We start from the raw sequence: 18,908 nt of genomic DNA on the forward strand, positions 1-18,908 counted from the left end.
CTAAACTGTGGAATCGTCGCAGTTCAAATTTTGCACAGAAGGGGCATTTCGTCGCTAGTATTTTTTAATACCAAATTTGTTTGGGGTACTTGCCTGATTCGATCAACAGAACTTAAATGTTTCCATCTTATGCGGCGGCGACAGCGCCAGACGAGCCGCTGCCCCAGCGATGGTACTGGTGGCGCTACCTCATGCTGCTTACAACAACTCTGTAGCAGCAAACGAGGGGAAGAACGTTTTTGGCAGAACGTTTGAGTTGTTGTAAGCAGCATGAGGTAGCGCCACCGGTACCATCGCTGGGACAGCTGCTCGTCTGGCGTCGTCGCCGCCGCATAAGATGGGAACATCTGACTTCTTTTGATCGATTCAGGCAAGTACCCCAAACAAATTTGGCATTCAAAAATACTAGCAACACAATACCATTTCTGTGCAAAATTTGAACTGCGAGGATTTCACAGTTTAGCTGGGAGAAGCATTCTACAACGCGCCTCTAATTGTGCAACACGCTGTATATGCACCACGTGCCGCAGCTCAACGATTTTACGCGGTTAAAACATCTTAGTCTTTTTGCTATGCGTGTTATATGTTCACAGTAACATAGCAGAACTACAGTGAACTAGAATATTCTAATTCACTGTATCAGAACTTATGCACTCCTGAATAAAAAAAATCACCACCTCACTACATTGTATGGATTGCGTGTAAAAAAAAAAAAAAAGTATAATAAAACTGTCGTGCCATCTGTTAAGGCAGCTACAAACGTTCTTGCGAGTAAAAGTTAAAAATTTAAAATAAATAGTAAGAATCTTTGGCTGTAGGTTACGTCAAATTTGATATATATTTTTTTTAGATTGCTCATCATGTTTCGATCATTTCGACTAACAAACTGCTAAGAAATTAAGGACTCTGGGCGGCGCTGCTAGCGCTGCACATCTTCCGCAACTTCCGCAACAAGCCGAGCACCCAGGATCATCGCGAATTTTCTAGATACCCGCCGCCGGTAAACGGGATCAAGCGCGACTTCACGTCGTCGAGTACAGCTGCCCGGCTACTCCGCAGTAAAGGTTTGTCCGTCGCGAAGCGAAACCTACCTGTTTGGTACTACCGTCTAGTTTGAGCACTCCTGCGAATATGGCCAAATGGGGCGAAGGTGACCCGCGGTGGATTGTCGAAGAGCGTCCCGACGCTACCAACGTGAACAACTGGCACTGGTGAGCCGCTTGTTTGGTTTTTTGCGAAAACATTTTGAAATCCTCAACATTATTACTTCAAACAGTACGGCAATTGCACGGTAGCCTAGCTCTCAAGAGGCTCCGGACGTGATATGTGCATGCTTGTCCCTCGCCTCAGAATGAATGGGCAAGTCACCAAAGTCTCCGCTTTGCCCCTTTAGGACCGAAAAAAATGCTTCATACTGGTCCAGAGAAAAGCTTACGGAGCTTCTTACTAACCTGGAAGTGAGTGATTCGAGAGGTAAGTCCTTCGAGTTGATCTCTTTCTTGGTTGCACTTTGTTTCGGTGGGCTCCCATTCGTGCTGCTCGATGAAGTTTATTTATTTCGGATACCTCAAGGGCCCTTGGGTGAGGGCTTTACATGAGGGGTGGGCAACAGCAAGTTGGATGAGAGCAGACCGTTGCATTTCGTGGTCAGCGTAATCCTCTTACTTTGCTCGCGGCCGAATTCGCGTATACCTTTCGGCATGGTATTTTCGAAGGCATGTGGTCGCAGTCTGCGCGCTACTAGATATAGGGCCCCGGTTATACAACCGGACTAGGTATATGCCTCCTTCGAGAGCATTTCTACTGACCTTTTTCTATCTGTTGCCTGATAGCTGCGGTTATTTAGTGCAAGTTAAAACAGTGAAATTAATTTTACTAACAGGCAACAGCGCTGCATTGTTTTGTTCTGTGACGCACATGGCAGATAGCCACCCGCGTTTGACGAGCACGCGCCGCAGTAGATCTAGATTTAGGGCAGTTTTATGTAGTATACAAATCGGCGTCCATACGACAGATGTTTTGTTTGTACTTTGGATTTGTTGCTTGACAATGGTTGGTTAATTATATGAAGCCAGTCACTATCAATGTGTTGGAATAGCATGGCTGTTACATATATTGTCTGCTTGTGCCCCAGATGAGCTATGAGCTTCAGAAATATGACTTTCTGACAACAAATGTAATACTGGACCAAAGAAAAAGAAATACGATGATCTCTGCCCATGAAACTAGGTAACTGACAGAAAGTGGTTCATTTACAACTGAAACTTGTCTGATTTAGGCATCCATGAGCCTTTATGCATCTGTGTGAGGTAAAGAAGTAACACTGCTCTCATGTTTTGACCATAGGCTCCTGCAAGGTAGTGGAAATGCCAAGGTGCGAAGGTGAGGCGGTTGCCAACAACAGAAAGGCAAAACTCATCTTCTTCTATGAATGGATCATCGAACTCAAATGGCAGGGTGAAACTGATGACAGTGATGAAACCATCGAGGGAAAAGTAGAGATACCCAACCTAAGTGAAGAGCACGACCCGGAAGATGTGGATGTAAGCAACCATTGTGGACATCATTTTGCACTTTTCATAGTCACATTGGTTACGGAAAAGAAGGTTGGAAAGACTACTCAACTTTGATATCAAGCCCCACTTTAACTAGGCCATGTGCCTACGTGGCCTGGTCTTACTATGTGTCTTACTCAGGACGAAAGTGTCCCACTGGGTTTTGATTCCTACCTCACCCTCACATCTCAAAGAAGCCAGAGTTAGCTTCTGTCGTGTCATGTGGTATCCCGACTCAATCTGCCAACCAGTCAGTGGCTATCAGTGCCCGGCAATATTACCTGCCACCTGCCAGAGCCATGCCCTATATTTAGTTCACAAAATTGAATTTTTTTTTGTGTGTGTGCAGAACAAAGCATTTGATGCTGTTTGCATATTTGGATGCTGGTTGCATATTTGTGGTAATATTCACAAGGAGTTGTATGCAGCGCGAGTTGGTCATTGAAGCCAGCCTGATGAGGAGATGGTTTCAAAGCAAGTTCCGACTTGAGTGTTGATGTGAAATGTTGATGTGAGCTTATCGGCAATCTCTGCTTTTGTAGGCTTAAAGGCATTCCTTCTCAGTTCGCATGAAATAGCGCTGTTGAAGGACAGTACAAAAAACCGCTTTGACCTGGCCTTTACACTGTGTGCAAGAGAGAACTATCTAATTTAACTGATTGTTCGGAAGCAATTTGTTGGTGGTTCTTGCCAGATTTCACTAGCTGAAACTTGTTAATTGGTGCAGAGTGCTGAACGTTGTGTGGAAGGGTGCAGCTAGTTTAATTATGTCTGTGCACAAGAACCCCAGCTGGTCGAAATTTCCGGAGTCCTCCACTACGGCTCTCTCATAGCCTGAGTCGCTTTTTGACATTAAACCCTACAAACCAAACCATATTTGGCGATGGGTTTGAGACCGTACCTTTTTCAATGGGCGATCAATCACACACAGAGTTGCCTGAACTGTAATCTTTCTTGGCTGTACACTGTAAGTGTTTGCCCACTGGAAGAAATGCTTCTTTTTTTGCTTCTTTTGATTGTGAGAAGTGAATGTCCATTCTGCTTCGTACACGTTGTGGATAGTGAATTTTTATAATTTTATTCAGAAATATGTGGATAGATAAAGCCAGAGTCCTTCAAAGCATTGAAGGACTATGATAAAGCTTATGCAAGCTGTTTAGCTGAGAAGACTAACTGCATACCATGGTGTTCGCTTTTGGATCGTCTAACAGCTGCTGAAAAGGTGTATATTTTTATTTCCCAATTGGATCCCTACATGGTGCGTCCAGAAAGCAGTGGCATTATGACTGCCATGTTTCTTGGTTCCTTTGCCGAGAGGTGTAGCAAAAACTGTTATGCTGATATGCGAAGTAAAACTCCTCTTGAGAAAGAGAATGTAAACTGTCAGTTTTGTTTATGCCCTTAGGATATGATTTTTTAATCCTTAAATGTGATCCAGTCCGATATAGAAATCCAGTCCGATATAGAAAAAAGCAAGTTTTTAAAGCGCAGAGAAGAATTAAGCTCCTTTTTCGCTCAAATGTGTACTTAGTGCATGTAGTTTACAGTGTTGGGTGTGCTAATAACATGCTTTACCATCCTTTGAAACCCAAATGCATATGCCTTTTCTTTTTTTTCTTTTGCACTAAAAAACACTTCCACTTGTGCCAAAAAGCTATTTTGTGCAGTCCTTGGCTGCTGGCAGATGGTAATTGTTAGGTGGTTAGAAATGGCATTTGCCGATTTCACCAATGTTTTTCTGCACTGATTGGTTGGCGGGTAGTATGATGTTACAAGACCACATGTCACAGCAGAATTGGCAGCAGCTCTCAACCTGGGCAGTTCCTTTTAGATGGGTGCAAAACCTGCCGAAACCTTCCACTCAGGCATGCTTCTCTTTGGTCATGCAGGGAGGACGTTTCTGCAACTTGTCTATTGTTGTGTGGTCTTTCCCATAATGTAGTCTTCAACTCCCTTCTGTGTGCAATGGTTTGAGAACACATTACTATCGCAGTGCCTTCTTGAGATGCATTCACCGGCCCCAAATTTTATTTTTTAGTACAGCTATAAAATGTGCCTTCACTGGCTTGCACCATTTTGGTAGCCCTTGAAGAACAATTAAGTTTTGACCATACTCTCAAGATGGCAGCACAGGTTTCAAATGTTTAGGCTAGAATACATTCATTGTGACCATCCAATACAAAGGGAAGAGCCCCATTACTATCACCATCGTAGCTGAGGAAAAGCTTTTGATGACAGAATTGCTGATGCACCTGATTTCGTTCTCCAGTATACTGCATTGTATTCATAGCCAGGTGTTGGCAGGGTTTTTTTTATTAACACTTTACTCCAAGGACACTTGCGTGACCAAATTATGATAGGAATCGGTGCTTATTAAAGCATTTATTAAGAAAAGAATTTCCATTAGAGTGCCAGAGAGTACATACAGTTCCTGCTTAATGTTCATTGTCACTTAGAGGTTAGACACCAAATTTTTGGATACCTGTTTTTTCTTTGGAAAAGTGCACAAGATAATAGTGTACATGAGTAATGAAAAAATTCCTCTTGCAGTTCCAGTTTCTGTTTCAAATGACAGACAGCTGTGAGTTCAGTCCGTGCAAGCCATGAAAAAACTGTGATATAATCAATGCTTTGTAGAAGGTTTAATTCATGATGTTGAGGTCAGCGAGGAAGCGGGGCAATCCAGACCAGCACGATCCAGACCAGCCCTTTATGGCAGTAATGCAGACATTCTGGTTGCACTAGCTGTCCGGGCTTTTGACTGGAGAGTTAATCCAGTTGTCTTCAGAATCCCCCTAGAGACCAGAATGGGCTCCCTAAACCTTTTTGTCTTCTGAAACCTGGCCATACATTTGAAAGTTAGCTACTTCACCCAGTGGCCAATATCTGAAGCCATGACGCAGGCCTCTTAACGTGTTTGTAGTTAGTGCTAGACTGCCAAGAATGGTTGGAGTGCTGGAAACTGTGTGCAAATTCTCAATTGGTGTACTGAACCTCATCGGACCCTGCATGCACTGTTGTGCATGTTGTATCTTGTGGGAATAAAAAGAAATTTGCTTCGGCAGCATAAGTACTTTTCTACAAATGCGTGACAATGGAGAACTTTAAGCAGGTTTTTAGAAAGTTGGTTGCTTCACCCAGATATGATTCCTGATACCAGTGGCCAGGTAAGCTGAGGTTTTTAATGCTTTACCTTGAGATTATTTGTAATTACGATTTAAACAGGCATTCTGTCGTGTGTATTTAGCTAAATATATGTCTTAGGACATCATTGTTGCTCATTTCTGTAGGACCAGAAACCCATAGCAAAAGGCACGGAGAGTGGTTGTAAATGAGGAGTCGTTGGATCTACAGCTGCACAATTTTTACATAGTGTTCAAGAGAGCACTCGAACTTTAGAAACATATTTAGATGAACTGTGACGAGCCAGTAACTAGCTCTGGTCGTTTGCCTTCTTTTCACTGGAAGAGTTCCTCAGAACAGTTATTTCCTCCTGAGCACCCCTCATGGTTTAAATGAGAGTAGCCCAGCCTTTTATGCACCATAACTGTGGTATTGAATAGTGGCACATCACTTTTGCAGGTGACAGTGACAGTTTCATCATCAGGCGACAAGGCTGATGCACTCAAGGAACTCATGAGAAGCAAAGGCACCAAGCTGATCCGAGAAAGGCTAGCCACTTATATATCAGCACTTAAAAAAGGTATAATGCTTTTTTTCAACTGCTGTTTCACATAGTGCAACTGTAATCGTATATGGCGCAACTCAATGGTTAGCCACACAAGGTTAACCCTCGCCGCCTGGAAGTAGGAAGACACTAAGAAGGTAGAAGAAGACTGCTGTTTCACATAGTTTTGTGCAACTAACCCTTTTTGGTCAATATTTTACTTTAAGCAACAGGCTGGTGTTTATTCCACATTTTTGTCAGAACATTTGCTGATGTTGTTGTTCTGTTTTTCTCCTGTTGCACCATTTTTTCTTTTTTTAATCTTGACTTTGCACGAGTGCTGTAAAGTTCGATCACTTCAATGAGAGTCTTGGGCAAGTGCAGACTGATGTTCTGTTCATAAGTACAGTAAAACCTCGTTAGGGGAGACACTGAAGGCACTCGAGAAAGCTGTCTTTTGTAACCAAATATTCTAAGAACACTGCAGAGTCGGACTAGATATGCTTATTGCACATCAGCATATAAGTGTGTTTAAACATATTCACACACATTAATAGGAAAAATATTCAAGATAGCTTAGAAAAATCAGTAGTTTTTTTGTTAGTGTAGAATGTATAAGGTTCCTTCTGAAATTATGAGGCAAAGGAATTTGCATTGCTAGCCTGCCTGTTGCTTCTGTCCAGAGTTCAAATCACTGATGATTCGAAACTTATTCAGATTTGCTTTTGTTTTGTTCACATTGCTCACCACGTGCACTGCACACCACATTCATCGAATGTTGTTGCAAAATGGCAGGCATGCTTACTATCTCATATCCATGGCACGGGGCCGGGAGAAGTGCTGGCAATGCTTGCTTTTGCTTGTGTGCTGTTTTGGTGATGACTGTGATGGTGATCAGTGAATGCGGAACGTTCGTTGCAGCTATCAGTTGTGGCATGCATATACTAGTGATAGTTTTTTTTAATTTATTTATTATACCCTCAGGGCAAAGCATTACAGAGGGGAGTGGGAAAGTACATAAAAACACTGAAAAATGTGAAACATGAACAGAACGCAACAAATCGGTAAAACAAAAGAGGAAAAAAAGTCATTACAAGTAAATAATACAATATTAAACATTACAAACGGTAACAGCAGAACGAAACAGAACAGGATCAGTAATTGCCGCAACGGAAGAAGGAAGGTGGTTCCAGTCATATGATGTACGAGGTATAAAAGAGTCCAAAAACATTTTAGTTCTGCAGATGGTGATGCCTACTGTATGTATGTGATCGGTTCGAGGTGAAATGTATGAAGGGGGAACGAGCAACTCACAACGAATCGATTCGTGATGAAGCATTTTGTGAAAGACTTAGACGTGCAGTTTTGCGTCGTGATGCAAGTGAAGTTAAGCCCAAGTTACGTTTCATGGTGGTTACGCTTGATGTGCGCAGGTAGTCAGGATAAAACGAGCTGATTTGTGTTGTCATTTCCAGTAGGTCTATCAAACGTTTAGTACCAGGATCCCAGACTGCTGAAGCGTATTCAAGCTATGAGCTGACCAGTGTGGTGTATAAAAGAAGTTTGATGTTTGCTGGGGCTGCGTGAAAGTCGCGTCTCAAATAACCGAGCATGCGATCAGCTTTGTTAGTAAGGTACTCTATGTGTGTGGACCAACTGAGATCGGAAGTAATATGAATTCCGAGATACTTATATGCTGAACAGGTTCAAGAAAGACATCATTAAGGGAATAGTGAGGCAGATCATTATTAACACGAGCAATGCGCATAAGTTTGCACTTGTTAGGATTGAGTGTCATGTGCCAAGTTTTACACCAGGATGAGATAGTGTTAAGGTCAATTTGAATCAAGTGCTGGTCTCTGTCGTTTATTATTTCCCAAAAAAGAATGCAGTCGTCAGCAAACAGATGCATAGAAGAGGAGAGATTTTTGGGTATGTCGTTTATAAAGATAAGAAAGAGCAGAGGCCCCAAGACAGTGCCCTGGGGAACACCGGAAAGAACAGGATGAATGGTGGAATTAACGTCGTTTAATGCAACGAACTGCTGACTGCGTAAGAAAACATTCCAGCCATTTTAGGATGTTAGTATCTAATCCTATCGTGCGCAGTTTTAGTAACAAGAGGGATGAGAAACCGTATCAAATGCCTTCGCGAAGTCAAGATAGATGCAATCGGCAATCGAGCGATGGTCTAAAATTGTGTGAAGTTTGTGTGTGAATAAAAGTAGCTGTGTGTCGCATGAATAAGTCTTCCTAAAACCGTGCTGAGAGGGATGAAAAAACGAGTTGGATTCAAGAAAACTGACAATATGTGAAAACAGTATGTGCTCCAAAATTTTGCATGGGATACTGGTAATTGATATGGGCCGGTAGTTAAAAGGAGAGTGTTTATTGCCAGATTTATGCACAGGAACCACCTTACCCATCTTCCAATCAGCCGGCAATTCACCATTGTCCAATGACTGCTGAAAAATGTTAGTTAAGGCAAGAGATGAATACATTTTAGTACTTTTTTAGAAATTTAGCAGTAATGCAGTCAACACCAGAAGAGGAGGATATTTTAACATTGTCAATAATTTTAGCTATACCATGAGGATTGATTACAACAGGATACATCGGAGGGTAGTTGCAATCAGGCAAATCCGGCATTTCAGCACTTAAAAAAAGCTCGAAAACGCATCATTTAGTATACTTGCGCATGCGCTATCAGATATCGGTTCGTCACTTGAATTTTTTAGTACTATTCTAGACGTTGACGGGTAATGATGTTCCAAAATTTTCTCGGATTATTTAGCAACATGCCCGGTACTGTATTATTCAGATAATTGGTTTTGGCACTTTTCACGGTGGAAATGTGAGTCTCAGCTGCAGAGCGGTAACAAGACCAATGATGTTCAGTGCTTAAGTTCTTAGCTATACGGAAGAAACGTTTCTTGTGGTTAGACAGGCACTTAAGATGAACATTATACCATGGTGCGTGCTGCTGATAAGATATTGCACGAGTGGGAATATAGCGATTAGCGCGGTCTAAGATTTTGTTCTTGAATAACAGCCAGTTTGTATTCACCGATCGGAAGTCGAATCCGTCGAAAAACCTTTCCAAGAACGAGTATAATTTGTTATTAATTATGCTGAAGTCAGCGTAATGATACAAACGTACGGTTTTAGAGTGACTAGCAGGTTTCCCAATAGGAATGTTTACAGAAAAATTTAGTGAAGAATGGTCGCTTAATTTGGGCATGTAGGTTATTTCTGAACAAAATTCCGGACAATTGGTTAGTACTAGGTCTAGTGTGCTTGCGGTAACTTCGGTAATTCTGGTAGGTTGATTGACGATTTGGGTAAGGCTAAACAGCGAGCATAAGTTAACGAATTCCTGGCATGTAGACGAAGACGTGGAAGGTTGTGCTAGAGACCAATTGATACCCGGAAAGTTGAAGTCACCTAATAAAAAAATTGCAGATGAAGGGTAGCGCGTAACGACGGTATTAACGGCATCGTGAAGCGCGGCAACAAATGTAGGATGGGCATTTGGCGGACGGTAGCATGCGCCTAGGATTATTCTCCGAAAACTTAGTTGCAAAGACACCCACACCATTTCGATGCTTGATGTTATGTGGATGGCGCTCGATCCTATTGTTTTCTTAATTGCTATTAGTACACCTCCACCCTGTCTGTCTGTCCTGTCACAACGATAGAAGCAAAAAGTATTTGAAGAATCGAAAATTTCACAGTCTCGTATGTTTTCATGGAGCCAAGTCTCAGTTAGGATGATGACGTTAGCAGAGCATGCATTAATGGCAGTGGAGAGTTCAGTACGCTTTTTGATAACACTTCGAATATTAGTAAATAATACTGATATTTCGGGTAAGCTAAGGCAAAGGCCACCACCCCTCAGCGACCGTTAATCAGATTTGTCAGCGCTAGGTGAAGCGTAGGATGATGGTGATGCTTGAGCTGATCTTGTCTTGGTGCGTTCAGTGGAAATTTGGTTTGTTTTTTCACTGACAGGGTCATACATGTAGGATCTGTTATTTACGACTAGCTTATTGTATTTTAGTTTGAAAGGTGGGGAGCCGGGGAGTGATTTTGCAAAACCAATCAGTTTTCTGCGTGCTTGGCATGTGGCAAACGAGTAATGTTTAGCAGTTTAGAGTTTAGAGAGTAATGTTTAGAGTTTCATGTTTAGCAAACTAGATATTTCACTCACTTCAACATCACCTTTAAACATTTGAGTTTATGTCCTATGTGAAACTTTAGCTGATGAATCGTCGAGCAGAACTGTCTCATATAAACATGGCAACAGCTCTGCAGTTTGATCGGTCCGACTGGCGGTGTACAAAGCGACCAGCGCTGTGGAATTTGGAATGGAACTCCAACCAAGTGTAAATTCAATTGAACAGTCGGTGCAGAAGCGCGACTGCAGTTACAGAAACAAAAGAGAAATTTTGATGCAAGTAGACAGTAATCGTAAACATGTGATGGAATCATAACCATGTGAATCGTAAACAAAATTCAGCCAAGGGAATGGAAACTGCAGTGCATATGAGTCTGCTGGGTTACATAAGCATATCTGGATCGTGTCTCGTGCAAATAGCGAAGAATTTACGTGTCTCTTGTATGCGATGTTGTTAATATGGTAAACGTAGGAAAACGAACCAAGCCACTTTCAAATGTCCCTTGTAACCATGTCTCTTGTAACAAGATTTTACTGTAACACATGAATATGTGTGTTTCTGATTGTCTTTTGCATGCGTTTCTTAAGTTTATGCATTGTAAATCAGAACCGAAAAAAGAAAGTGGTTTTAAAGGCTCACGTCTTATTACTTGCAAAACTGCATTCTATTCTGTTCCTTCCAAAAAAATTCTTACAAGCTAATTAGCGTTTTTCAATGTGTCTGCAGAATTCTCTCAAGGAATGATTTTGCCTACAAAAAGTGATTCCATCAACCAGGTGAAGTCTACAGGCACCACTACAATCAACTACAAGAAAACAGTATGTAGCCATTGAGCACACCAGAGCAATATTTAAGCAACATAGCTGGTTTTCTTTTTTCTTTGCACTGCTGATTTCGCTGTGGTTCTTTACGCTGTTTGAACTTTGCTCTTGCGCAGCATCCATGTTCAACAGTCCATTCATTTTGCTTTTGAAAAAATGAAAGGGTGCAGTAACTGCCTCACTTCACATTGGACATCTGAACCTTGCCCTGGGAAAGGAATTAGAGTTCGAAGGAAAAAAGAAAGCAGAGACACATTAAAGGGTTTCAGAATAATTTAAACCACTTGAGGATCTTTAAAAGGCCCATGAAAAGCTATTTACTAGGATCATAAAATGCACGCTAGCAATAAGTATCTCTTCAGTCCGCTCTGCAACGCAAGAATTCTTAAGATAGCTTCATTAGCACCGAACATATGAGCGATTGAAATTGATGTTCCTCCTCTCCCCCTTAATTCAACCAAGGAAAAAAGAGCAAGTCGCGACAGCGCCCTGCCATGCCCGCCTAACGAGCATCCAATGAGCAGCCAGTGGGGAGGTTTGTGCACGGTGATGTCGCCCAAATCAGCTGCGAGCGGTTGCCAGGACTACTTTTTAAAAATTATTTGCAAAGTATCTGCTCCACGTAACAAATACTCAAAACTACCGCCTCTGTGAATTGCTTGCATTAGAATTTTACCCCAAGTAGCATTTCAGGGGCATCTGTTGACACGACATGGGCATATTTTGTTTCACCTCATTTTAAATTTGGCCGCCAATGTCCTTGGGCTCAGTTGCCAAATGTCCTAAGCACCTACCAATTGGGCAAGCTAATTCAGGTATGTTCAGTTCAGGATCCCTGAACAACCGCTGCTGCTGTACCTTATATTCTTTGTAACTCGGTAGTATATTGGGTCTTTAGTTTTCAGGATCCCTGAACAACCGCTGCTGCTGTACCCTATATTCTTTGTAACTCAGTAGTATATTGGAGGTCTTTAGTTAGCCCTTTAAGTATGTAAGGCAGATTCTAGCTTTCTTTTTCCAATGATCATTGTGCTTAGAGGGATGCCAAAGGCTGTATTGAAACATTATTACCTTCCGACGTGCTTTTTTTGAAAATGGAGATTTCATAAACAAAATACAGACGGAGCCACTGATGGCCACTTTCGCTGACAAGTGCAGTGTCGTTCTTTTTTCTTATGTGTGCGCTCACAGGTTCATAGAGTTTACCTTCTGTACCATTTACTACAGAACAGATGATCATGTCTCTTCTTCACGGTGTACTTAAAGCAGTATGGACATCTAATTTTGGGACTGATGTTTTATTCTTTTTAATAATGTGCAAGACATTACATGGAGCACCAGGTGACATTTGCTATGACCGGTAAATAATTTGTAATCTAATGTAATTTTTCTTGTCTCGTTTTTAACAGCCGATCAATGGCTGTGACATCAGTCAAGTGTAGGTCACATGAGGTATGAAAAAATAATGATGTAATCATGCCTCTGTCATTTAAATTCATTACAATGCTAAAGCAAGCCTGCATCAACAGCAGGAAACACAGCATGTGCAGAAGCTACAATTTTATCGCTGTTTTTTCATCCCTCATGTGACCTAGACTTTTATGTCATAGCCATCGCACTGCTATTGAGTCCAACACTGATGAGAAAATAAAACTCAATTATAAATTGTTTAGTGCTCCTCGGCAAAAACTATATGTGATCCACACGCAGGAATGTCTTGCACATTGTTAACGAGAAAAAAAATGCAAGCAAAATTTGATGTCTGTATTTCCTTAAAAAGAAAATTGGAGAGGCTTTTTTAAGCACTTCCATAAAAAAGTAATATGATAAGATATGGGCATGCATGAATTCACTTTTTTCTCAAATTTTTAAGGACCTTACATTGGATGAATAGTGACATATAGTAATCCAATCCCTTAATCCACCTTAACTCACCCATTGTCTTAATCTTCAGTTCAGGTGATTGTACTATACTAATTACATTGGATGAATGGTGACATATAGTAATCCAATTCCTTAATCCACCTTAACTCACCCATTGTCTTAATCTCCAGTTCAAGTGATTGTACTATACTACTAATTCACCCGCTAATCTTACTCAGTGACCACATTTTCAGGTAACTTAGCTGAATATACTAATTCTAGCCCTTAATTCACCCTGGAGAAAGATTTGATGTTGGGAAAGGTTGAGGGTCGCCGGAGAAGGGGTAGGCAGCGAACGCGTTGGTTAGATGGCATCCTCGAGGCACTGCAGATGAAGTTATGTGATGTTAGGAAGATAGTGAGAGACCGGAAAGCGTGGCATGACATGGTCCATAGGGTCACGAAGAGTCGGACACGACTGAACGACTAAACTGAAACTGAATTAGTCTCGATGGCCAAATTTTCGGTAACTTGCCAGAGTATAATACTTCTTAATTCATCTGAATTCCCAATTTTTTTGGTGATCTAATTCAATTGGTGGGTCAATTTTGAAAATTTTGGGGTGGGCCAATTGCAAAATTTTGGTGTTTCCTGTGCCCATTTTCATATTATGTCGCACCTAATGCCTACCTTACCCAATATCTCACTGCCAACCAGGAGTTGTCACAGCTAAGCCATACTTGCAGTAATTTTTTTTTTTCTTACAATTAAACTCAATTCCTGGCATAACGTGTTCTCTTCTACTGAACTCATTTCTAACAGCCGTTAATGTCACATGGTGTTTTGTATTTGTATATGTTCATTGTTTATTTTATTTTTAGTCGCAGGACTGTCATCATATCGTGTCCACTTATATGTAAATATATATTGGATTGAGTTTATGTTATGCTACACTCGTGTGTTGGGCCCAGCAGGGACGGGAGTATGTGTACATAAATGAAATAATAACTAAGCTTTGCTGTAATGTGCTCTTGGTTACTCTATGGTTTGAAGTCATGGCATATGACCTCTGAATTATCGCTCTGACCGAACAATCTTGCGTTGCGAGACTGGTGTGCCCTGGTCATGAAGGAAAGGGCAGTGGTTCGGTTTTCCACTCAACAGCATTTTTCCTTTCAGATTAAGTGATTACCTTTGCACTGCATGATGGTAACTGATTTGCATCACGACCCTGTACACCAGGGAAGAATTGTGTTGTGCTGTCGTCACTGTTTTACTTGCGATTGTCATGGGGTGTTTGAATTACCCACACGAGTTAATGTGTTTGCAACGTCACTTCTCTATTGACCAGTCAGGAAATTACATGATATGGAATGAGGGCTTTTCCCATTAAAAAGTTGGTACAGGCTTGTAAACTGTGTCAGACTAGACTAACATTGTTCACTAATGGGTAGGTTCTTCAGTCTACCCCTCAGCATCTTTATTATTATTTCACCCACGTCAGGTGTGGTTTGGTTATAAAGCACAGGTTGATTTTTAATAGAAGCACTGCCATTTTCTGTTCATCTCTGCAGCCTCTAAATGGATCATCGGGTGACAGGGTACCAACATATTCTAAGGTTGACACCACAACCATTACGCAACAGGAGACATTCAAGTGCACAGCTGAAGAGCTTTACAGGGCCCTGACTGTGAAGGAAGTAAGTTATTAAAGCCAGAATTCCGTATCAAGGACACAGAATTTGCACAATCACTAGTACCATTTGTGCCAGCAGTTCTTTTACGACTGCTATACTGTCTGCAGTCAGTGACATTAGTCTTTGGTGTTTTTAGTTGCCTTTATTGTGCCTTAGTTGTTATATTGCCGTAGTATAAACTACTTGATGCAACATTTTGTGCCCGTCTCCTGTGTTTTATATTCTTGTCATGTGATGTTCTTTGGGCTTTGGATAGTGCAATTAGTAAATGGTGGTGGTGAAGTGTATCTGCCCTTTTCTCAGTCTGTCATTGTGTGCTGCAAGGAAGAGTTAAGCCAAATGCTTGACAGCAGATACCAGCAATAGGATACAGATACAGGTGTGGCCTGGATGGTCGACTCGCATGAAACACAGTTTCTATGATCATGCCGAAGAGTGGGTGCTGCAATTGAAGGGGAAAAAAAACCGGCCATGTTAGTGCGACTGGGAATCGATGGAATTGAGCCATTGTTATTGAAGTTGCTAACAGTAAAACAAACATTCTATGTTTGCCAAGTTCACAGCATCTCCATTTTTGTTTCTCAATAGATGGTGCAAGCGTTTAGCCAAGGCTCGTGTGTGCTGGAATTGGAAAAGGGGGGCAGGTTTGAGCTGTTTGGAGGCAACGTCAGTGGGACATTCTTGGAGGTGGTGAGTTCATTGTTTGAGGGTTATGGCTGCTGGATAAGTGTTTAATATAGAAACAGTAGAGCTTTTCATTAGAACTGTATTTGCTGCATTTAAGTCTTTTATTACTTCTAGCCCTTTGCAACAGTTTTCAGTGCAGTAGGGTCTCACTAACTCAACCGTTGAGGGACCAGAAAAATGTCATAAATAACCGGAAGTTTTAATTATTGAAATGGCACGAAAAAAACTTGAAAACTGTTTGCATCACAGTAATTTTATCTGATGAATACCTGCACGATGGTTGTCTGCATTTGAGATGAAACCGGAGTATAATGACTGTTTTTCCTGGTTGCTTCAAGTGGTTTGCCATACGCACACTTTCAGGAGCGTTGGAATTGCTTGGAAATCGTACAGGCCTCTGCAAACCTTTTAGCAGTGTGATGCGATAGCAGTAGTGCCTCTCCACAAAACGGCCCTGTCGCATCTTGAGGATACTTCTCTGCATAGTCATCGCAGTGGAGCATTGGGGTGAAATTATGCTCGTGATCAGTGCGCGGTTTTAGCTTACTGGAAAAAAAAAAAGTGGCGTGTGTACGCATACGAGGATTGTATGAATAGACGTTAGAGTGATGTGACATTGTACCAAAGTAAAACATTGCGAGGGACTTTAGTGACTAAAGTGGTGAAAGGCAAAAGCCTGACAAGTATCATCTTGCCTAGCGTTCCTGCCATCTGCAATCCCACACTTGAACGCACGCCAAGGAACGCCACGCGATAGCCGCCGCCCGAAACAACGTGACTAGCTGAGGCACGTGCCGATTGCAGCCGCGGGAAGGAAAGCGAAACCAAAACTGCATCTGAGCTATATTTTGGAAATGGGTAACATGCAGTCTTCGTGCCTGCCATAGCACACACAAAGTGCACGGTCACAGCTGTTCCATGCAGTTCTGGCTCATGGGCGTACCGCTGTGATCGCTGGCTATGCGGGCCGTACCTCGACGCGATCGCCCACTTGAATTAACTGGTGCAAACCTGGTCCTGTCAGAATTAATGAGATATTGGTTTGTAAATGTTGGAAATTTTAGAATAGTCAATTTTAATATAGTCCTATTCGATTGAGGGAACAAACTGAATACTGTCACGTGTACTAGGCGAGTTTATATTTTCCAAGTAGTTTTCAGATTACTGGTGTACACACTGTAGTTCCTTTGCTGCTGAGCGTTCTGGAAGAAGTGCAGAGTATGATGTTTGTACAGCGCACTGCTGTGATGTGTTCTGTTCATGTGCCAAGACTTGTAATGCCCATAAATACACCGTCCAAGATTGGTTGATGCAGCGTGCTTAGCTAATCATGCTTCAGTACCCAACCTTCGAGGCTATATGGCCACCTTACTCTGAGGTCAGGCTGATTAATTGTAATCAGACGTAGAGAATTTCCTAATGTTTATCACATAGGGCTCACAGAGTTGATGTATACCTACTCTGTTGCATTGCTCATTAGCTGCATTCACCACAGGCAGATTGGTGTTGCTTCTTTTGGCAGCTGTAGTGCAGCTGCTTGTGTTAGTGCCAGCAGTAAGATTTCTGCTTGCATACCACGAAGTATTTGTACATATTTTTATTCATGTTCATTTCAGGTTATTTAATATGAATTCGTTTATATTAGATTCAGGTAGGGCACTCGACTACTGTGCCCAAGAATGTGGGATCGAATCCCGGTCTCGGCGGCTGCTTTTCGATGGAGGCGGAAAGCTAGGCGCCTGCATGATGTGCGATGTCAGTGCACGCTAAAGAACCCCAGGTGGTCGAAATTTCTAGAGCCCTCCACTATGCCAGAGCCTTAGTCGCTTCGGAACGTTAAACTCCTCAAACCAAACCAAACATACTAGACTCAGTTGTTGGTTGCATTTTTCATATTTGATGCAGTTTTCGAGAAAAAAAATGTTGTCATATAACCCCCTCCTCCCCCCCCCTCCTCCAAATGAACGACAACTATGAGTTTGTTCAGTTTTGTTCCAACTATCACTGATAGTGCATGCAAGTGGTGCTTTGTCAGAGATTCTTTCCTTGTTTTGTGAGCTCAAGTTTATCATGCTTATCTCCTCTGCACACTATGCTTTGCGTTCAGTATTCTAAAGCTGCGTTAACCCAGCAAAGTAGTGGTTTATGCATTGTTGACGAGTGTACCATACTGTAGTGCAGGTGTCATCTTGTTTAGCCGTGACTCTTGCTGTCTGCACAGGTTCCAGATAAGAAAATCCGCATGCGGTGGCGATTTGGCAGCTGGCCCCAAGGGCACTTCTCCGAGGTGACCATCGACATTGAGCAGAAAGATGACTGCACCGAGCTGACCCTGACCCAGGAGGGCGTGCCGCTGGGAGAGGCCGACCGCACACGAGACGGCTGGCAGCGTCACTACTGGGACAGCCTGAAGCGAACGTTTGGCTTTGGAGCTATCTTGCTTTGAAAGAGAGTGCCTGCACACGCAGAACAAGGGGAGGACACTTGGGCTTGTTTCCAGTACACTGCTGTCGTGCACATGCATCAAAGCCGCACTATGTGGGCGCTGTGGAAGCGTGGGTTGCGCACTGCGGACTTGTGCGTCATGCTTGTGTTTGCGACGTGGCCGTGCTCCAACTGGGACTTCTGAGGGTATTGGACTGTCATGCCTGTTGGCAAAGTCTTTGAACTAACATACACATTTCTACAGCTTCTCATTTTGCATTGCTTGCTCTGAAGAGCCCTTGTGTGTAGGTACGAGCTTGTCTGCACACATCATCGATGGTATGTGCATCTCATTGAAAAGGTTTCTCTCGCGTCTCATTTCTCCCTACAACCTTAATTTTCTGTCAAATTGAAGGCATTGCTGAACATGCCGGGGCTAGCTCAAAGCTTGACATTTTTAGCAGCTAAGATTATTGAATGAGATGGAATCAGTCTTTCACAACACATTTACAGACCATTTTTCTGCACAGTTTACAAACTGACTTGCAGCTTGTGCCGGTCATGAAGTGGAACCAGTGATCAGTTGTGACTTAGCAAAGCCTCCTTCTTTTTCCTCTGTGGATTGGCACTATGTATACTTCTCCATGTCTAACGATTCTACGTTATTTTTCTCATGATTTGCCCGGTGCCGGTTTTAATGTGTTTCGCATGTAGCGTTTAAAACTACCCAGAGTGTTGGCATAAAGAAATGCAACGAGCAGCTCTGTGTCGCTCCTCAGAATTGTCCATTAGTTTGGAAACTGTCCAGCCCTGGTGATATCTTCAAAAACATTTGTGTTCAACTGTTTTTGGAATGGTGTAAATAAAAAGTCTGCATGAATGCCCCTCTGCTGTTGTGTGCAGAAGTAGCAATGCAAATTCCTCGGGGAGTGGGTTCATTATGAGATAGGGTTGACTACGCGACAAATACCGTATCATTTTTCACAATTCCAAGTGGAGTCTCAAGCCGATTTCTGT

At 42.3% G+C, this 18,908-nt stretch overlaps 1 protein-coding gene across 1 annotated transcript; it reads left to right on the forward strand.

Annotated features, from left to right (window-relative positions):
• The first annotated feature begins 929 nt into the window (after positions 1-929).
• On the forward strand, positions 930-18,771 carry LOC146175450 (activator of 90 kDa heat shock protein ATPase homolog 1). The gene is made up of 8 exons (XM_084581813.1): positions 930-1,211; positions 1,394-1,473; positions 2,347-2,543; positions 6,138-6,258; positions 11,126-11,217; positions 14,658-14,783; positions 15,369-15,470; positions 17,689-18,771. The coding sequence occupies exons 1-8, from the start codon at positions 1,132-1,134 to the stop codon at positions 17,911-17,913; spliced, it is 1,023 nt and encodes a 340-aa protein (XP_084437939.1). The 5' UTR covers positions 930-1,131; the 3' UTR covers positions 17,914-18,771.
• The last annotated feature ends 137 nt before the right edge of the window (positions 18,772-18,908 follow it).

This window comes from Amblyomma maculatum, chromosome 10 (assembly GCF_055883805.1).
Source record: "Amblyomma maculatum isolate TAMU_Amacu chromosome 10, ASM5588380v1, whole genome shotgun sequence".
Lineage (NCBI taxonomy): Eukaryota > Metazoa > Arthropoda > Arachnida > Ixodida > Ixodidae > Amblyomma > Amblyomma maculatum.

What these genes read in the sequence shown, in the direction of transcription:
- LOC146175450 (XM_084581813.1), top strand. Translation starts at nt 1,132, where the DNA reads ATGGCCAAATGGGGCGAAGGTGACCCGCGGTGGATTGTCGAAGAGCGT. An exon ending in ACGACCCGGAAGATGTGGAT is followed by an intron (nt 2,544 to 6,137) that starts GTAAGCAACCAT and finishes TCACTTTTGCAG; the next exon opens with GTGACAGTGACAGTTTCATC. An exon ending in GTGGGACATTCTTGGAGGTG is followed by an intron (nt 15,471 to 17,688) that starts GTGAGTTCATTG and finishes CTGTCTGCACAG; the next exon opens with GTTCCAGATAAGAAAATCCG.